Raw genomic sequence first — 20,481 nt, forward strand, 5'->3', positions numbered from 1 at the left:
AGAGGTGGGAACAATGGATTGCTAATACATCATACACTAGTAAGCGAGGTATAACATGCACCATAATTGGTTTGCGCAGTGATCTACAACATCAACCAGTAAAGCCCTAAAAGTCTCATGTATCCAACACAATAGAAGTCGGAAGAATCGGACATCTCTCCGGTTTCTAATGCTTATCTGTTGAGCAACCATTGGATAACTATGTAGGAAATAGTCGGTTCAACCCAAGATTTACCCAAAGTGGGTTTTACTAGGAACTCGGGCTCTGTGCCGGGTGTGCCAGGTCTCTTTGGATCTATTCATAGGAGTAAAACAACTGCCTCTGCATTAGCAGAAATAATAAACAAATTAAATTTGTTTCAGCCAATGATAGGCCACTATACAATGCCAGCTTTCCGATCTCCTATTCATTCGGATATGGAGTCGGCACATATAAATGACTCGCCTACTCGCCCCTTTGTAGAATCGTTTAGGATAAATATGCTACTCCTCCCAACTTAAATAATTTTTGATTCTATAATAGTTTTTTTCCCTTCTTTGATCAATCTCCACTCTTTCAAAGCCTCCTATCATGGAGCAGCATCTCGGCCTCGATGATGCCTCGCTGCACAGCGAATACCGCACCGAGGACGAAGATGATAACCAAAATCTCGACAACTCGCCTGTTCACAAGCTCAACACCCACGATTTTACTAGTGTAGAGACCCTACATGCACCGCAAGCCAACATCCACGAGGCAAAGAGTACCGAGACTCTGAGTGTCCCCAATGCCGAGACTTCCCTACCCCCGAAGAAGGCTGCCGAGTGGAGCATGACACCGGAAGTGATCCGGAACGCAGAACGTGATGAAGCAGCCGGATTCAAGAGGCGCGAGCTAGGTGTTACATGGCAAAATCTAACCGTCGATGTCCTTGCTGCCGAAGCCGCCGTCAACGAAAACATGATCTCGCAATTCAACATTCCCCAATTGATTAAAGATTTCCGCCGAAAGCCACCCCTCAAATCGATTTTGTCAGACAGCCATGGATGCGTCAAACCCGGAGAAATGTTGCTTGTGTTGGGCCGCCCTGGTTCAGGATGCACCACGCTGCTCAAGCTGCTATCAAATCGCCGCCAAGGTTATCACACCGTCAACGGTGATGTTCGTTTCGGAAACATGTCCCCCAAAGAAGCCGACAGCTACAATGGCCAGATTGTGATGAACACAGAAGAAGAGCTGTTCTATCCCCGCTTGACAGTCGGCCAGACTATGGACTTCGCTGCCAGGCTCAAGGTTCCTTTCCATCTACCAGATGGAGCCCAAAGTATCGATGAATACACAGCCGAGACGAAGGAGTTTCTTCTGAAGTCTATGGGAATCACTCATACGGCTGATACCAAGGTTGGAAATGAGTTCGTTCGTGGTGTATCCGGTGGTGAGCGGAAGCGGGTCTCTATTATCGAGTGCCTCGCGACAAGAGGGTCTATCTACTCCTGGGATAACAGTACCCGTGGTTTAGATGCCAGTACCGCATTGGAGTGGGCCAAGGCCCTTCGTGCTATGACTGATGTTCTGGGCCTCTCCACCATTGTGACCCTGTATCAAGCTGGAAATGGAATTTACAATCTCTTCGACAAGGTCCTTGTCCTTGACGAGGGAAAGCAAATCTACTATGGCCCTGCAGCTGCAGCTAAGCCTTTCATGGAAGATCTAGGCTTCGTGTATACTGACGGAGCAAACGTTGGTAAGTGCCTCCTATATTTGACAAACAAATCTGATATCAACTAACACAATACGATAGGTGATTTCCTCACTGGTTTGACAGTCCCAACAGAGCGGAAAATTAGACCTGGATGCGAAAACACATTCCCTAGAAGCGCCGATGCCATTTTGGCTGAATACAAAAAGTCCAGCACCTATCACCGGATGATCTCAACATATGACTATCCCGACTCCGAACTCAGCCGTGAGCGCACAGCTGCATTCAAAGAGTCCGTTGCGTGGGAAAAGTCTAGCCACCTACCTAAGGGTAGTAGTCTCACTACTAGCTTTTGGGCTCAGCTCGTTGCATGCACCAGGCGACAATATCAGATTTTGTGGGGTGAAAAGTCAACTTTTATCACCAAACAGGTTCTGTCATGTGCGATGGCGTTGATTGCTGGTTCTTGCTTCTATGACTCGCCGGATACCTCCGAAGGTCTCTTCACCAAAGGTGGTGCTGTCTTCTTCTCGCTGTTGTACAACTGCATCGTTGCTATGTCTGAGGTCACTGAATCTTTCAAAGGCCGTCCAGTTTTGATTAAACACAAGGACTTTGCTATGTACCACCCGGCTGCATTTTGCCTGGCTCAGATCATGGCGGATTTCCCGGTTCTGTTGTTCCAGTGCTCTATCTTCTCGGTCGTGATCTATTGGATGTCTGGCCTGAAACATACTGCCGCTGCTTTCTTTACCTTCTGGATTATTCTGTTCACGACAATTCTGGTAAGTAGTCGTTCTCATTCGATTCTGCCAGGTCATCGACTTTGGACTAACTCTTATGTCTTTAGTGCATTACTGCTCTCTTTAGATTTATCGGATCCGCTTTCAGTACCTTCGAAGCCGCGTCGAAGATCTCAGGAACTGCAGTCAAAGGCATTGTCATGTACGCTGGTTACATGATTCCCAAGCCCCAGATGAAGAACTGGTTCCTTGAACTGTACTACACAAATCCCTTTGCCTATGCCTTCCAGGCGGCCTTATCGAACGAGTTCCATGACCGCCACATTCCTTGTGTTGGTAAAAATCTGATCCCAAGTGGCCCTGGCTACGAGAACATCGGAGCCGAGAACCAAGCTTGTGCGGGTGTTGGTGGTGCCTTGCCAGGCGCAAACTATGTGACTGGTGATCAGTATCTTGGTTCACTTCACTACAAACACTCCCAACTGTGGCGCAACTTCGGTGTCGTCTGGGGCTGGTGGGGATTCTTCGCCATCCTGACGATTGTTTTCACATCCTTCTGGAAATCAGGTGCTGGCTCTGGTGCTTCTCTTCTCATTCCCCGCGAGAAACTCAAGAAGCAACACGCCGCCATCTCCGACGAAGAAGCACAAAGCAACGAAAAAACTACTGCCCGCGAGACTCCCGATGAGCCCGCCCAGGCTGGTGATGAAAATTTCACCCGAAACACGTCGATCTTTACCTGGAGAAACCTCACATATACTGTCCAAACCCCTACGGGCGATCGAGTGCTATTGGATAACATTCATGGATGGGTCAAGCCCGGCATGCTAGGTGCCCTTATGGGATCTTCTGGCGCAGGAAAGACAACCCTACTTGATGTGCTTGCTCAGCGTAAGACAGATGGTACTATCAAGGGCTCTATTATGGTTGATGGCCGTGAGCTCCCGGTGTCTTTCCAGAGAATGGCGGGATACTGCGAGCAACTGGATGTTCACGAGCCATTCGCAACTGTAAGAGAGGCATTAGAATTCTCTGCTCTCCTTCGCCAGTCTCGCAACACCTCTAAGGAAGATAAGCTCAAATATGTTGACACTATCATTGATCTTCTCGAGCTTCATGACCTAGCAGATACTCTTATTGGTGGTGTTGGGAATGGTCTTAGCGTTGAGCAGAGAAAGCGTGTCACAATTGGTGTGGAACTGGTGTCTAAGCCTAGCATTCTGATCTTCTTGGACGAGCCTACCTCGGGTTTGGATGGACAATCGGCCTACAACACCGTCCGTTTCCTTCGCAAATTGGCTGATATTGGTCAAGCTGTTTTGGTAAGTCCTCAATTTCTTCAATTCAATAACTGTAAGATCATATTGCTAATAGGTCATATTCTAGGTTACGATCCACCAGCCTTCGGCCCAGCTCTTCGCACAATTCGATACTCTCCTTCTCCTTGCAAAGGGCGGAAAGACAGTTTACTTTGGAGACATCGGCGAGAACGCGGCCAGCGTTAAGCAATACTTTGGCCAATACGGGGCCCAGTGCCCTACCGAGGCTAACGCAGCTGAGTTTATGATTGACGTTGTTACCGGCGGTATCGAAGCTGTTAAGGATAAGGACTGGCATCAGATCTGGCTCGACTCCCCCGAGCAAACTCGCATGATCGCGGAACTAGATGGAATGATTACGGACGCAGCTGCGAAGCCCCCCGGTACGGTCGATGACGGATTCGAATTCTCTATGCCTCTGTGGGATCAGATCAAAATCGTCACCCAGCGGATGAATGTCGCGCTTTTCCGGAACACCAACTATATCAACAACAAGTTCTCCCTTCACATTATCTCCGCCGCGCTCAATGGCTTTTCCTTCTGGCGCCCTGGCCCAAGTGTAGCAGCCTTGAACTTAAAGATGTTCACGATCTTCAACTTTGTCTTCGTCGCCCCCGGTGTTATCAACCAGCTTCAACCTCTCTTTATCCAGCGTCGTGATATCTACGACACTCGCGAGAAGAAGTCGAAGATGTACTCGTGGGTTGCCTTCGTTACCGGATTGATTGTTTCTGAGTTCCCATATCTCTGTATTTGCGCTGTTCTCTACTTTGCCTGCTGGTACTACCCCGTTTGGAGACTGCCTCATGCTTCAAACCGATCTGGTGCTACGTTCTTTATGATGTTGATCTACGAACTCATTTACACTGGTATTGGTCAATTCGTCGCCGCCTACTCACCTAATCCGACATTCGCTGCGCTTGTGAACCCCCTGATCATCAGTACCCTTATCATTTTCTGTGGTGTCTTCGTCCCATACCTCCAGCTCAACGTGTTCTGGCGGTTCTGGATGTACTACCTCAACCCCTTTAACTACGTTGTCTCGGGCATGCTGACCTTTGGCATCTGGGGTGCTAAGGTCACCTGCAATGAGGATGAGTTTGCTTTCTTCGAACCGATCAACGGCACTACCTGCGTTGAGTACCTGTCGGATTATATGTCCGGCGCTGGCTCGGGCATCAACTTGATCAACCCAGATGCTACCTCAGCCTGCAAGGTTTGTCAATACACAGACGGAAGCGATTTCCTGAAAGGTCTTCATATCGAGAACTACACTACTGGATGGAGAGATATCGGTATCGCTGTCATCTTCGCCATCAGTGGATACGCTCTGGTTTTCGGCCTCATGAAGCTGAGGACCAAGGCTTCGAAGAAGGCTGAATAGATTGATTATTTGGGTCATTCTTCTCCTTTAAGCCCTTCCCCTTTTCGGAATCCTCATTGGTTGGGGTTTTCCCTCTTCCCATCTTCCACCATTTCTTCTTCATTTCTTCTTCATTTCTTCCTTCCTTCACATCACCATTTCTTTGCCAATCTTGTTATACATTCACTTCTCAGCCATTCATGGAGCCCTACACTGTGCATCTCCATTTAGTCTCGGCCTCATCGTCGAGCAGTTTTCCATTTCCTGCATACATGTCATTAGCTAGCATATAGATTTTAGAACATAGAGCATAGAGCATAGAGCATAGAAGAATATAAATTGTACATTCTTGAACCTCTTCCACAGTAGCCCCTACTTCATTAAGCTGTTGTAGCAATTATGAACATGATTATATATAATCAAGATACCCACGGGCCTAAAGGCAACTGACTAAAGCTGTAGGTTTATTCCCTAGGTAGCTACATCGATGTATACTACAATCAACACCATATTCCAATTCTCCGAGTTAGCCGCCAATATTATAATATTTTCTCCGTACTTTCTGAGCCCTACCCATATCCACAGTGTGATGAAATTGCATCGGCACTCGGGCCAACAAGCTGGCGCGTGGAGATGCGTCCACTTATATACAACATTGGTACTGGAGAAGTTATCCGGGACGGAAATTGTGATGGATATCTCACCTTCCCGATCGGGTATTCGAAAAGTGACTGCGAAATGGAAAGGGGAAATGACAGCCCCTAAGATTGTCTTACGTATGTTGTAGGTGAATATCCCCACAAGCGAATGGAAATCAGATCCTCGAGTGGAAACGACAGGTGGAAATGACGGCCTTAAAAAGACGGGACCAACCATTTGCCTTTCTAGACTTTCATCACCGATCATTGCCTAACTCCTGCAAGTCGAAACCGACAACATGGAACCCTCATAGTTGAACTCGGTCGGTGAGTACGGAGAAGTAGCTTACCCCAATCTTCCCGCGGGGACCGCGAAATCGGAGCCAGGAATCCACAGCGCACATTTTCCGACGTGCACGATGCTGCACACGGGTGGAAACTCGCCCCCGTCTGACAGAATCGGAATTAGCGCGGTGAAGTACTTGGGATCTGCGCACGAGCTGGTCTTCTGCAGAAACTCGGGTGATGAGCACCTTTTTTTTTTGAAAAATGAAAATGAAAAAAGTTGCCCCCCCGCAACATCCCCCCTTTTGTCATTTCTTCGGCATACAACAAGGCTGGGGTTTCTTATCACATCTCAGGCACACAAGCACGGGTATTATTGTATTGCCCCGGAAGGATTGCTGATCGCTCGATAAATCTCCTTTTGTGGAAACCTAGCCTCCCAGGTGGGGAGAAGCGTTGAAAGATGGGTTGTGGGTATGCCCCCTCGAGTTTGCTGAATGAGAGAGTATGTTGTCATGAGAGTCATTGGGAATTTTAGAGCGCGAATGCAGGTTCTTTGTTCCCGATTTCATACAGAAACTGACCTTGTTTCCCGTCTCTGTTCTGTCACGTAACCTGGCCAAGCAAAGATCAGCAGTAATAGTGGAGTGAAATAGGCATGTTTCTTGGTCGTCATAAAGAACGAAAAGCCAAAGCTCCGCCGTGAGGACTTCTCCTCGTGTAGATGCCGGGCTTTGAACTAGGCCACTTGATCGCCGATGCAGTGATCCACTAGAGCAAGTTCTTGACTTCAGACCCGATTCCCATTTTCGGCCAAGCGGGATCGTTGCTAGAACAACGAAAAACGAATCACGAACCACGTTGAGGCTCCTGGTGTATATGAGTTGGGAGAAAAGTAAATGAGAATTGTTGCCGTTGAAACCAGAAGGTTATTGGCTCGGCTTAAAGCCTCAAGCCCTAGTCCCCACGAAATGACGCGGTAACGGGATCCATAACTATCCTAGATTGCACCGGGTAAAGAGACTCTTGAGCTATGTATAGAGAAGACTACGGAGTAGAATTCTGGTTATCTCGGAAACAGTGGAGTTGATGCGATCGCCCTTGAGGCCGACAATGTGGAGGTTGTTTCATTGCGTGCTTCGAAAATGGGACTCTCCATTCCAATATGCTTAATAGATTAATTGAAGTCCAATAATTAGCAAAAGGATAGGAATACTATCGGAAATTCTGGCTGTCCAGAAGGCGTTCTGGCCACGTGACATGTGCGCACCCCCTATCCCAGGCACATGCTTTTTTTATCTTCCCGAGGCATCTCCAGGCAATAGTCTCCTGCAATCTCAAAAATAGGATTGCAAGATCAATAATCTATTCTTAATCTAAACTATGGAGTCAACTCTACTCTGCACTCTGTATTGAATTATTTTCAACTCGATCAGGCGCCTCTATCACGTCGCCAGCGTGGACGCGAGGGTGATCACCTCTAACGTGCCGTCCCGCACTATACTGACAATGATACGGTCAGTCCAACACCTATCAGATCTCCCTATCATCCCGTCCCAAGAAATATGGCGCGGATGTGGGGATTCTCGTCCATGGGTCAGCACTTAACAATATCAGAACCAGCAAAAAATATCGATCCCCTCATCGGCCGGATACACGCGACGCGCAAAGGTATCAATAATCTACCGGCTGTTCCCCTATGAAAATAACAGGTCCATCAACGTGGTGGGGCTATCAATACTACAATATATATTCCGTATTCTATACGGAGTGCAAAGTACATATCCATTGCCTGGCGCATTGTTCCGCCCTAGAAGCCAAGAAACTAGCCTTCTTGTGGGCCACTTGTGTTTTAGTCGACGAGTCGCCGGGGCTCTTCGTTGATCGTTTTGCCAGGCTGTCTTTCCGATAGGCCCGGCTAGTTTTCTAGTCTCCCCACAGTCTCAAACCCCTGCTCACTGCGTAACGGCCAGCTTGGGCGTTGACAGGGGATTTCTGTTAGACCCGCATTGCATTTCAAGCACGTGCAATGTTAAACAAAGAAATTGAAGAGCGGGGGATCTCAGTGATTCTTGTAGTTGCAAACCAGGGTAACTCTTCAAATTAGCCTCCTGATAAGGAATGCAACGTAGGTTCTGAACTTGAACTCTACGGAAACTCTGGGACTGTGGCACAGCCGCCCCCCTCTATCCACATTTTAAGGAGACGTTGGACTATTGATTTTAAAATCAGAACGGAAATAGGCTATACCCAGCTTAGGGTTTTCAATTAATTAATACCGTCAATGAATGGTCTCAGTTATACTTCATAAAGTGGATTTATGACCACATGGTGCATCCAAGCTCCACGAGAAGACGCATTGCAAATCCTCAAGGTCAGCCCCTGAACGACGGGCCTCCACTAATGCAACCCGAGTCTTTGTCCCTGGAACTGGAATTCCACCACACTAATGTTCCTGAGTTACCACATACGCCAAAAAAACAAAGGAAAAAAGAACCTCCTGTCCAATTTCGGGCAAAGCTCCATTTCCCTGATCAAATCTGGACTCTCTGGACCCGATTATCACCCGTCCCAATCTAACATCTCAGATCCCGGACAAAGAAGTAACAAAGAAATACATCGTCTGTGGCGGCCCAAGCTTGGGCAATTCTCATCTACGACACGGATTACATCCCCAAACCCGGAGTATACAGCCAGTGCGTTCACCGTGCCGCTCATTCGACGTCCCCGACAGCTGGACAGGTAACATAAGCTATCATGTACAATCTGTTGGTGGCGTCGGGGAGGTGAAATAGGGAAAGTAACGGCGTACGGAGTAGACTAGCCCCTCATCCCGGAACAAAGTGCCGTCTGAACCATTGCGCGGAAACGTCCTAGCTAATCCGCCAGCCGTCATGTCGCCTTCTAGCAGCTTTCTAGACAGCTCGCGGAGGCCGTGCCGGGATAGCTTACGGAGTAAGTTTGAAGGATTCGCGGAGCGACGATTTCATTCCTTACGGATTACCCCTTAAGAGAAAATGAACTGTGGAGTATTAGTGGAGATATGTCCGTAGCTTCTATCTTTCTTTGTTAATTGCCTTCATATCGCCCCGTCGGTGACCGTTACTGGACCGTTCTCTTTCATGCGCCAATCTAAGTGGGCTTTTGTATTGAATCGACGATTTGAAAACTTACGCTGTATGTATCGTTGACCGTTACCATCTACCAAATTACTATACATGGTCCGGTATCCGGTACTCATTCTCAGGGTACTTTCTCCCGCTAACTAGATCCCTGTAGCTGCTAGCCTATTCTATCGATTCTAAGATTTTGGAGGACGATCTAGATTTTTAGGATTATTCTCAGGTTTATGAGCCGCTTACAAATATCCAATTCCAAACTTCACGGAGTACCGAGTATACTCCGTAGATATTGAACAGATAATCCCTGCTCTCAGTCCACCGCCTCTCTGCAGCTTTTATTGATGAGCTTGCATTATACACATGTACGAAGTATGATATATGTGGCTGGGATTTGTTTTGTTTTTTTATTTAGACTGCTTGTCAATATCATAAACTCATGTATGCATGGATAACCCCTGTTACTACCTACATTGGTCCCACGGCTCCGCCTTTCCGCTCGCATCCATTGATGAGCTTGCGCTAAATCCAATGTCCAAAATTGAGTGATCGGGTTATTTACATCTATATGCCTAGTAGTACTATTTGTACAGAGTATTCTAACTTGATATATTTAACTAGCATCACCTTTAGCAAAACCTTAAACACGATATATATATGAAGTGTGGAGTAGAATTTAGTCGACAGTCAACATGTGGTATACGCTAAGAATGTGATGTTCGAATATGCGCTCGCAGAAAGTGAACTGCAAGTTCTAGTAAGAGTCAGATCTGGTATGTTACTTGTGTGACAGCGTGATGACATGGTCGTAATTGCAGGGTAAAAAGAGCCCACAAAGAAAGCTCTCTCGGCCATCAAGAACCTTGGAAAACTCGGTGAGAAAACATGATCGAGAACTTTAAAGAAAAACATAGAAGCCCTGTCTGCATCTCAAATCACATAAGACGCAACAGACCGACTTTATTGAGATCATAACCAAAATCCCAAAGTTTGGAGCGCGATCTTGCAGCCGGATGCAGGTACCTGCGCTACCTATGCATAAAACTGCGGTGTTATTTCAGCCTCAACCACTCACCGCATCTCTACAATTAAGCCCACGAGGTGACACAGCATGAACTCGTTGACTTGGCCTGATAGCCGAAAATTGTATTTGAATGTCTACAACGTGCTGGTTGTGGGGGCTCATGCCGCCAAATGCTGAAGATCTATTGCATGGATATGTCTTTCATGTAGCTAAAAAAATATGATATCGATAATCTTAAGCTCTAATATAAATTTTGACCTAATACACAATCTTTCTACGTGGCGATTACTAAGTTTTTGTAAATATATATCAATGAGACAGGAGAGATCCAACGAGGAAATTACTCAATGTCGCTTACATCCAATAGAGGCTCTTTCTATACGACATATGCATATAGATCCTCGCCCTTTGCTCTGACTGCATAGCATAGACATCACTATTTGGCACGTTCTACTAACTCTCGGATACCAACGTTGGCATTGCAAGACATCGACTCAGATCTCTGCACGTTTCCTTAGTCTTGCATCTGCAATTGCCCCCACGAGGCTAACTAAGATACAGTACAGCATGCATGATCCAAAGATCAGTGTCTTGCTCAGCATACCCCCTATACATGGGGAGTATGAGGAGACCAGACTATGTCGCACGCGGAGAGATAGCCTCAGGTGGGAATCTCACCCGAGGGATGATCCTCCAAGTCAACAAAATTACGACCGACATAACACAGAGACATATCATGTGTCTCATCACAGGGAACCATTGCTGATCCAGACTGCCCCGAATCCTTGACCTAGCAAAGCTCCTACCTAAAATGGTTGCCTGGATGCGGGTCGGGCTTCTCAACCTCGGGGAACATGTTGAACTACTCCGTGGATGAGACTAGATGTGATGATACGATGCTTCCCCGATGATCTCTTGTTAACCAGACGGGTCCTGCAGCACAATGGCTATACCTGTATAAATTCCTTTGGGAGAACAAGCGTGCATGCCCCACTACTTGGACACGAGTCTGCCGGAACGTGATGTGCTCGTGTGCTATGCAGCTCGCTGACGAAAACATGGAAAGCTAAGCGAATAGCGGAACGGCAAGTTAAGCTAATGAACTACATACATATGTACGGAGTACGGAGTAGGGGGAACTAGTTGGTTTGTGCTGTATGTAATATCGATGTGCGATGAGACAAGCAAACAGTTTACTCTGAGACCCGCGCGGGCTGACCCGTCAAATGTATCACACTATGAGTTTTTATTGTGCGACTTTTATTTCCGGTATTCTTTTTCCTTTAGAGAGTAAGAGAGACAATAAATTCAAAACTTGACTATAACCAAACAGACCTTAAAATTGAGTTATTTCAATATACTACGGGATCTACTCCGTATATACTCCGTACTCCGTACACCGTACGCGACCGTAAAAAGCAGATCGTATCGTCTCCATCATAGACACCCCTACCATGGTTCGAACCCGACTCCGGCACGGACATTCCACCCATTGAAGGTATGGCCCGCAGATCGCATTTTGCAATTGCCCCTGATGTGATGATATTGAGGGGGCTTGCATCGCCCTAACATGCTAGCCATCGATTGGACTCCACGAGGGCGACTTCGGAGCATTTCTTTTGTTTGTGTTCTGCCAACACCGTTCAATGGCTCTAGTTGGCTGGGTTGGCTTGATAGCTTCGGCTGACATACATTAGTCAAATATTAGTTATCAGGTACTAGCAGTTTTGATGCTTCCTTAAGGAGGCAAAGATTCCAGAACATGTGATGGCCAACCAATGCATGCTTAGGAGAGATAAGTATGCGTTTTGTACATTGCAATGTCGACTGGCGACTGCAGAATCACCGAGTTTACGTAGCTCTGCGAAACTGTTGGTCGAGCTGCGGGAGGACGTGCGAGCTGTGATGGGGAATAGGATAATGACCTACAGAGTATGGATATTGTCATTGTCATGTGTAGTACAAGTTCGATACTTAGTGTCTTTCTCCAATTACTCCAAGGCTAGACCGTGGGATATGAGCGAAATCGCCTCTACGGCGTACGGAGTATATTATGATGATTCAATTTTAGGACTTTCGCCCTTGATCCATGATTGAATACGTTTGCCCAATTGTTTCAAGAGAAAGAGAACTTGTTGATTAAACATTACTACGTACGGAGTATGGATTAATGTATGCACTAAAAAAATATTATGAAGTTCACTTTAAGTCGAGGGGCAATGTACAATTCTAATTGTAAGTCAACAAAAGTACATAAAAAATTTTCATCTGACAAGGCACTCCCGTATCTCCCCTCACGTCTATTATTATTCCAGGTCTTAGACAAGAGCGGGTCTGCATAATTTCCCCGTCGCGTCACGTAGTTTGGATCTAACTAGGATTAAGTATGCCTCACTATACAGGGTATGTAAGCATCGGGTAGCTTTGCGACAGTGTTCGACTTTTTCGCAACTCGCAATCGCTGGCGTTTGTGGATCCTGTCTGCCAATTGCGAACCTGTTCCTCATGATTATCGCCCCACGCGGGAGGGGGAAAAGACAAGATGGAGGGGGATCTCAGTATGGTACTCCGTACATACAGGTTGGTCCGGATGTCAATGGCGACCGGGCCTGGACAAGGGGGTTAGCAGGGATTATTTGATATAATTTTTTATGTGAGTACGGATTACCGAGGGATATGTACGGAGTACGGAGTACTATATTTGCATTGAAAAATAAACCATAACGGTCAGAATAAAAAAAGACTTTTGGCCGCTGTCACTTTGGGGGTCGCTGCGCTGTCGATCCCATCCCGGATAGATATTGACAGGCAAAATAGGTGTTCGCTCACTTTTAATGATTGATCGAGTCCCCCTGCAGGCTCTAGCACACGGTCAGTGCATTAAGACATGGGCTGACTTAAAACCCCACAGGATTTATTTTGATGTGGCGATATGATTGGTCTTAGGTGGGAGTAGCTTTCAATTCTAAACAAATTAAAATTGAGAATTTTATTGCGTTTGGGCAAGTCTGGAAGGAATTCGGCAGATGCAAGGTGGATAGTACTAAGCTACATGTGAGAGATGTACCTTTTACCCTGATTATCGATGTAGAAGGTACTTTGTGAGTTAGTACCAGTGGCAGGTGCCGAAGGTCCATTGTTAAAGTACGGAGTAGACAGGCCAAATTCTCGGAGACAGGAGGGTTTTCCTTGATTTTCCTTATCCTTTCTGTTTTTCTATTTTTATTTCTGCTTTCTTTTCTTTTCTTTTCTTTTCTTTTCTTTTCTTTTCTTTTCTTTTCTTTTCTTTTCTTTTTTGGGAGATCTCAATCTTTGATTTTACTTGAACAAGTACGGAGTAGAAGATAGAAAGAGAGTTAACCATAATATTAGGACAATATTAAGACAAAGATTTAAGAGTTGAAATGTATAAAATCCGAAAATAAATAAAAAAGAAAAAAGAAAAAAACCCAAAGTGAAAAAAACCCCAAAATTAAAGAATTAGAAATACTAGTCCGAAGTACATAGTACGTACTAAGGTAGTATGGAGTACGTACTTATGGTATGATACCCGTCACATTATATCATCATACAATTACATCTCCATACGGGCCCATTACCAGGTGGAGCGTGGATCGTCCCGATCGAGTCCCAGAAGATTCAAGGCCCTTTGAACGTCCAGAGCTATTAGTCCACTTAATTCCCTCTTTTTCCACTTTCTCCCCTTTTGCTTCAAAGCTCTTCACTTTCTATTTTGTATTGCTGCCGGTGGCAATAGCTATACGTTGCGATACTTTGCTATACTTAGCCATTGCATTCTTTCCCTTATATCCCTTTCGCCCTTGCGTTACCTTAATTGGGAATCACTCTCGATTTGCAATTACAGTTTACACCTTGCTGCGGTCAAATAGCACCTGCCTCATCTCCCTTATAGGCATTTGCATTTGCATTATTTATCCATTGATCTCGTTCATCCCTTGATATAGGGACTTGGAATATTCCGGACTCCTTGAAAGGAAGTCTGTTTGGATCTGTTTATAGTCTTTTTTTCGATTACTTGTTAATATTGTTTTCTGTGTTTGTATGTCCAAAGTTTCTAAATCCTTCCCCTCTCCTGGCATTCCAAACCCTCAACCTCCTTGGGCGCATTCCAAACATTCGATCCCTATACACTATACTATCCTTGAGCGCCAATTGACCTAGATTGTGTAGGATCAACCCCAGCCTCTGACGATCCGATTGCTCCCCTCCATCCTTGATTATCCAACGCCACTTGCCTTCGATACCTGTCTTTCTTTTCTGTTGGATTCATTGAACGATGTCCATTGCAACTATCGAATAAACGCCATCGGTCAGTGACCTCAGCGGCTTGGAGAAGGAATTATTCAATTACGGCACCGACAAGATATCGAATCAATGAAGCCACACATCCCCCCGTTAAAGATCTCGAAATCCAATTCGAATTTATCCGAGTCGACCAACGACACCAAATCTATACAGAATCGATTCTATTCCCCCTGGGGTTCATCAGAGATGACCCCTCCGTTAACACCACACGATACCCAGGACACAAACATGGAACAATTGGAGACCCCGAGGCCTGTCTTTCACAACTATCTGCGAGCCTTCTACCCTTTCCACCCGGCTGGCAATGTCTCTCCGTCGACCGTTACACTCCCTCTGGACCAGGGAGACATCATTTTGGTACACTCCGTTCACACCAATGGCTGGGCCGATGGTACATTATTAGATTCTGGGAATCGAGGCTGGTTGCCCACGAATTACTGCGAAGCATACGACCAACCGGCTATGCGTCCTTTGTTGAAGGCCTTGACTGATTTCTGGGATATCATTCGAGGAGGATGCGGGTCATCACTAAAAGATTTTGGAAACCAAGACTTGATGAGAGGCCCTATCGCTGGCGTTCGGTTTCTACTGGTAAGTACCAATTTAGAACCGAGAAGACATCACAAGGCTTATAATTTCTGCAGGAAAAATCAGAATGTCTTACCCGAGAATCACCCCTGGTAAGGAGATTCGATGGACTGCGTAGAATTCGGAAGGCTTTGCTATCTGACCTGTCTTCGCTGGTGAAAACTGCGAAGAAGTTCCAGGAAGTTGCCAATGGCGTCCCGTCGGAAGATGAGGTCGAGGCAATTTTGGATGAGATGCTCCTCAAGGCTTTCAAGATTGTGACGCGAGGAGTTCGATTCCTCGACGTCTGGAATGAGGAGGTTGGCCTGAGCAGGACTATCGCTGAGATGGATGGACCCGGCGAGAGCCTAGGCCAGTACAGCCTGCCGCCGACTCCGGCATCCGAGAATTTCAATTTGGGCGAGAACGAGGGGCCTGATCGATCAGAGTCACGAATGCTGGAATCCCGAATGGAATCGCGAATGGAGTCGCGGCAGATGAGCCATAGCCGCATGGATATGAGTCGGTCATCGATGCGCACTGAGGTGGTTGATAACAGACCGGTCTCTGTCGCTACGAAACGGGTTTCTATATCCCACCGCATGTCGGTGTCTGGTCCTTCTACTGCTATCAGTGCTCAGAATCTGGCATCCGAACGCCTAGGAACGACATATGATGCCTTCCTCGGCGTGCTTGGCTCGTTCATCGGGTTGCACATGCAGTCCCGCTCCTCGACGGAGTTAGTTGTCACTACCCGGCAGGCTGTCCAGTCGTGTGGGCAATTACTGAATGTCGTTGAGTTAGTGTGCGAGCATGATACACATCGTAGCGTGTTCCTCGAACAGGCGAGAGAGTCAATGTGTGAGAGACTCTCCGAGCTTGTTCACGCTGCACGCGACGTGTTCCGCCCCGCACACCTCCCAGATGATGATCTTGTCTTCATGCCAGACCAAGGGAAACGCCTTGTGGAAGCTGCAACTGACTGTGTGCGAGCAGCTGGAAACTGTTTGGCGAAGGCTCGCCTAGTGCTTGAGCAAATTGGTGATCTCGAGCTTGACCCTGAAGAGTCCGAACAGATGGGACAGGGCTTTTCTGGCGTTGCCTCTCCTCAAGATGAATCCGAGACTCCTGTAGAACAGGAGCGAAAGCTGTCACTCCGCCTTCCCCCACCCCCTCTTCAGATTCCTAGCGCCACATACTCTCCCCCAACACCTGCTCTCACCGACGCTACAACACCTTCATCCTTCCAGTCCCATCTCACAAATTCTCCCGCCAACGTTAGCGCACTTTCCTCTCTACCCAATTCTGCCATCCTCCCCACTCATCTCGAGAACATCTCTTCCTTCTCCTCCACCGACAGCTACCGTGAAAGTCATCCCAAGTCTGAATTCGGCGAATCATTTGGCCGTGGAGTTACAAGCAATGGTAGCAGCTTCACATATAACAGCCACGCACGTGACTCCGAAATGAGTGGTGTCTCGCAAACCTCGACTCGGGCTACCTCACCTGATATTGGAGGTAGCTTGCAGGGGAGCTTCACGGTTCACTCACTGAAGGAAAGTATGAGCTACTCGACCCTTGCCGAGGAAAACGAGGAGACCGAGGCCAACATCCTGGAAAAGACTTACGCACACGAACTGATCTACAAGGAAGGGTCGGTGATGGGTGGCAGTCTCCGTGCTCTTATTGAGAAGCTGACTGCTCACCAATCCACCCCCGATGCTATGTTTGTCTCAACCTTCTACCTCACCTTCCGCCTCTTTGCCTCGCCTCTCGAGTTTGCCGAGGCCCTCGCTGAACGCTTCGAGTACATTGGTGACACACCCCACGCCGCCGGACCCGTCCGTCTCCGCGTATACAACATCTTTAAGGGCTGGCTTGAGTCCCACTGGCGCCACGATCGTGACAACACGGCCCTAGATTTCATTGTCAACTTCGCAAGCACACGACTTATCGTCGATCTCCCCACCGCTGGTAAGCGGTTGCTTGAATTGGCTAGCAAGGTGTCCGCAGTCGGCGGCCCTCTTGTCCCTCGCTTAGTTTCTTCCATGGGCAAGACCAATACTTCCATTGCCCAATACGTTCACCCAGATACCCCCCTACCTCCTGCAGTCCTTGGCAAGAAGGAGCACAACTTGCTCAAGCAATGGAAGAACGGCGAAGCCTCAATAACAATTCTCGACTTCGACCCACTTGAGCTTGCCCGTCAGCTCACCATCAAAGAGTCGCGTATTTTCTGCTCGATTCTTCCTGAGGAACTCCTGGACACGGAATGGACCAAAAAGACAGGATCGTTGGCTGTGAATGTTCGCGCCATGTCAACTCTGTCGACTGATCTTGCCAACCTCGTTTCTGACTCCATTCTTTACCTCGAGGAGCCCAAGAAGCGTGCCGCTACGATCAAGCACTGGGTTAAGATTGCGACCAAATGTCTAGAGTTGAACAACTATGACTCCCTCATGGCAATTATCTGCTCATTGAACTCGTCTACGATCTCTCGGCTAAAGAAGACCTGGGACATCGTGTCGCAAAAGACTAAGACTGCCCTTGAGCAGCTCCGCGGCATCGTGGATGTTTCTCGCAACTACGCAGTCCTCCGCCAGCGCCTTCAGAACCACGTTCCACCGTGCCTCCCATTCGTCGGTACCTACCTCACTGACCTCACTTTTGTCGACCACGGCAACCAATCTCTCCGTACCCTCTGCACCGATGACAGTGAAATGGCGGTCATCAACTTCGACAAGCACATGAAGACAGCTCGTATCATCAGTGAACTCCAAAGGTTCCAGATTCCCTACCGTTTAACCGAAGTTCCGGAGCTACAGGCCTGGATGCAAAATGAGTTCGTGCGCGTGCGCTCAAATGGCGAAACAATCGCACAGAACTTCTACCGCCGCTCTCTAGTTCTTGAGCCCAAAGAACCGTCCCGTAGCGGAACTACCCTTCAGTCCCAGACCTCCCAGTCCGAGTCGGTTCCTTCTATGCTCGACAATGCTAAGGACAAGTTTGACTTCCTCTCATGGACCACCCAGTCCAAGGCGAAATCCGTCACGACACACTGATAAATCACTCCCTACCACATCATCACCTATACCATCCTTCGCAACCTAATGACTGATGACCTCTTCTTATTCCCGACTTACTGTTGTTCTAATCGGCATCATCCTCACCATTCGTTGTTCTACTATGCATACTCGCATCATCTTTCTCGAACACTTTTTATTGCTATCTGTGAATATCCCATCATTCTTCCTTTACCTATTTACTTGTTTTTATTCTTGGGCGGTATTTTGTGTTTTGTGTTTTGCAATTTCTCTTTCGAGAAATGTAGCATTTGAAAAGCGTCTATGTATGGAACGGGGCCCGGGACTACCCACATGGAGTTTACCAAAGGCCTTGCTCTGTTTATGTGATTTGTTTAATTTCTTCCTTGTCTGGTCTGTTCTTATTTCGGCTGGGAATGGGGAAACAAGGACAGGTGCACTGGAAAAAGGATTGTTATCTGTCCACTGGGCGTTTCCTACATCGGATACCCTCTAGACAATATTTTTGCCTCACGGCCTCTGTACAGGAGCATCTCTTAAAAGCTGCCTGGAATGCAAAATACGCTTTAATCTTAACCGTTTCTTCTCTGACAATCGTAACCGTAACTCTGTACCTGCCTATAATATCAATATGTGGGTTTTCACCCAAGTGAGATACGCATTAAAGAACCTAAGCTGTGATTGATGCCTTGCCCCGGATTTTGCTTTGATACTTCTGCCCGAATACTGATATCTGCATATCAAAAACCAACCGAATCCTACCCCAATGATTCTTAGATAAAACCTCACACACCAGCGAAAGGCTAACGTACCAGCGAAAGTCCACCATTAACAGGCACCAACTGACCCGTGATCCAGCGCGAAGCATCCGAAACCAAAAACGCAAGAACAGGAACCAAGTCAATCTCCACATCCCCAAACTTCTCCCCAAGACAAACCCGATCATTCATGAAAACATCATGACCGACAACACTCTCCGCCTCAAGATTCTCACGATAGCCATCAATCATGGGTGTCCAAACAGCCGGTAGAACCGCATTAACACGAATCCCATACTTGCCCCATTCACGCGCAACAGCCCTCGTAAAGCTCTGCACGGCACCCTTCGAAGCAGCATAGTGAGCCAGAAGCGGCAGCGGCTCGGACGCAAGATCAGAGCCGAAGTTCAGGATCGTGCCGCCCCGAGTCTTGAGATAGGGAAAGACGGCCTGGTTCATGAAGATCGTTCCTTTGATATTAACATCCAGCATGTGGTCCAGCTCGCTCTCGGCGATGGTTTCTGCTGCATCTTGGTGGATGTGGCCCGCTGCATGGACTAAACTGTCTAGTCCACCGAGGAACCGGACTGCAGCTTCCACGACGGCATTGCACTCGGATCCGACTGTTACGTCGAGGTTTTGGTACTTGATTTTGGAGTTGGGGTTTTGAGCGGAGATTTCAGACGCCACGCTTTGGCCGATGTCGTCTTGTATGTCACATATCACCATGTGCACGCCGTGTGCGGCGAAGACTTCGGCGGTTGCTTTGCCGATTCCGGAGGCGCAGCCTGTTATCAGGACGCGCTTGCTGGTGATTGAGGGGAGTATATGGCAGGCTGTTTCCTCTTGAGGACAGTCGCCGTGGGGGGTTTTGGGACACATTTTTGATTGGGATTATTGTAGATGATGGAATTGGTTCTTTGTGCTGTTGGTTCTGGACTAATTCTATAACTATAGACACCCTTTTATGCTCGATTTAATATGTTTCGTATGGATTAAGACGATTCTAATTCCGGCTAAATCATGTACACCCCGAGTTTAGGGCTGAGATTTATAGACTGAGAATTCCATTGGAGGGACAATAAGGAGGGGATACAGCAATGCTTGCTAAGAGTACAGAAGCCTTGTGAGTTAAGAATTCTAGATCAAATGAGTAGAGTTCATATTGATGTTGATACAAGGATAGTCAGCGGCTTATGCGGCCTTGTGGCGTCTTTTATAGTCTTTTTGTATTGATGTTTTTTTGATAGATAATTTGCTCACCTTTGTGATTTAGGAATACAACATTCTGGTATTTGCATCTTTCTATCAATAGAAGGTTTAGTGGAGGGAAATACTACACAAGAACCAAACCCACTGCGATGATGAGATAGTCATCAACCCTTGAAATCGTTGTGTTAGGGCTGAATTTTGTGCCACCTAATTAGCTTCCCTGTGGACCTATATCCAGAGACAGACGTACAATAATCCATTGCCTTGGGGTATCACCAAAATGGTAGAAAGCATGAATAGCTGTTCATTCAAAGTCGTCATGATTTCTCTACCACGCGGTTGATCCTTGCCGATTCATCGTCCTTTCGGAATATTGACTTTGTCCCACTGGAAGTCCGAGCTGA

At 47.1% G+C, this 20,481-nt stretch overlaps 3 protein-coding genes across 3 annotated transcripts; 2 read left to right on the forward strand and 1 right to left on the reverse strand.

Annotated features, from left to right (window-relative positions):
• Positions 1-571: 571 nt before the first annotated feature.
• Positions 572-5,125, forward strand: PEX2_058410 (CDR ABC transporter; the record flags this gene model as incomplete). Its single annotated transcript, XM_016743115.1, has 4 exons — positions 572-1,724; positions 1,782-2,464; positions 2,530-3,744; positions 3,809-5,125. The coding sequence occupies 4 exons, from the start codon at positions 572-574 to the stop codon at positions 5,123-5,125; spliced, it is 4,368 nt and encodes a 1,455-aa protein (XP_016595837.1).
• A 9,440-nt stretch (positions 5,126-14,565) lies between these two features.
• On the forward strand, positions 14,566-18,125 carry PEX2_058420 (guanine nucleotide exchange factor; the record flags this gene model as incomplete). Its single annotated transcript, XM_016743116.1, has 2 exons — positions 14,566-15,087; positions 15,141-18,125. The coding sequence occupies 2 exons, from the start codon at positions 14,566-14,568 to the stop codon at positions 18,123-18,125; spliced, it is 3,507 nt and encodes a 1,168-aa protein (XP_016595838.1).
• Positions 18,126-18,910: 785 nt separating this feature from the next.
• Positions 18,911-19,747, reverse strand: PEX2_058430 (SDR family NAD(P)-dependent oxidoreductase; the record flags this gene model as incomplete). The annotated part of the gene is made up of 1 exon (XM_016743117.1): positions 18,911-19,747. The coding sequence occupies one exon, from the start codon at positions 19,745-19,747 to the stop codon at positions 18,911-18,913; it is 837 nt and encodes a 278-aa protein (XP_016595839.1).
• Positions 19,748-20,481: the final 734 nt, after the last annotated feature.

The sequence above is a fragment of the Penicillium expansum genome (assembly GCF_000769745.1).
Source record: "Penicillium expansum strain MD-8 chromosome Unknown contig190, whole genome shotgun sequence".
Lineage (NCBI taxonomy): Eukaryota > Fungi > Ascomycota > Eurotiomycetes > Eurotiales > Aspergillaceae > Penicillium > Penicillium expansum.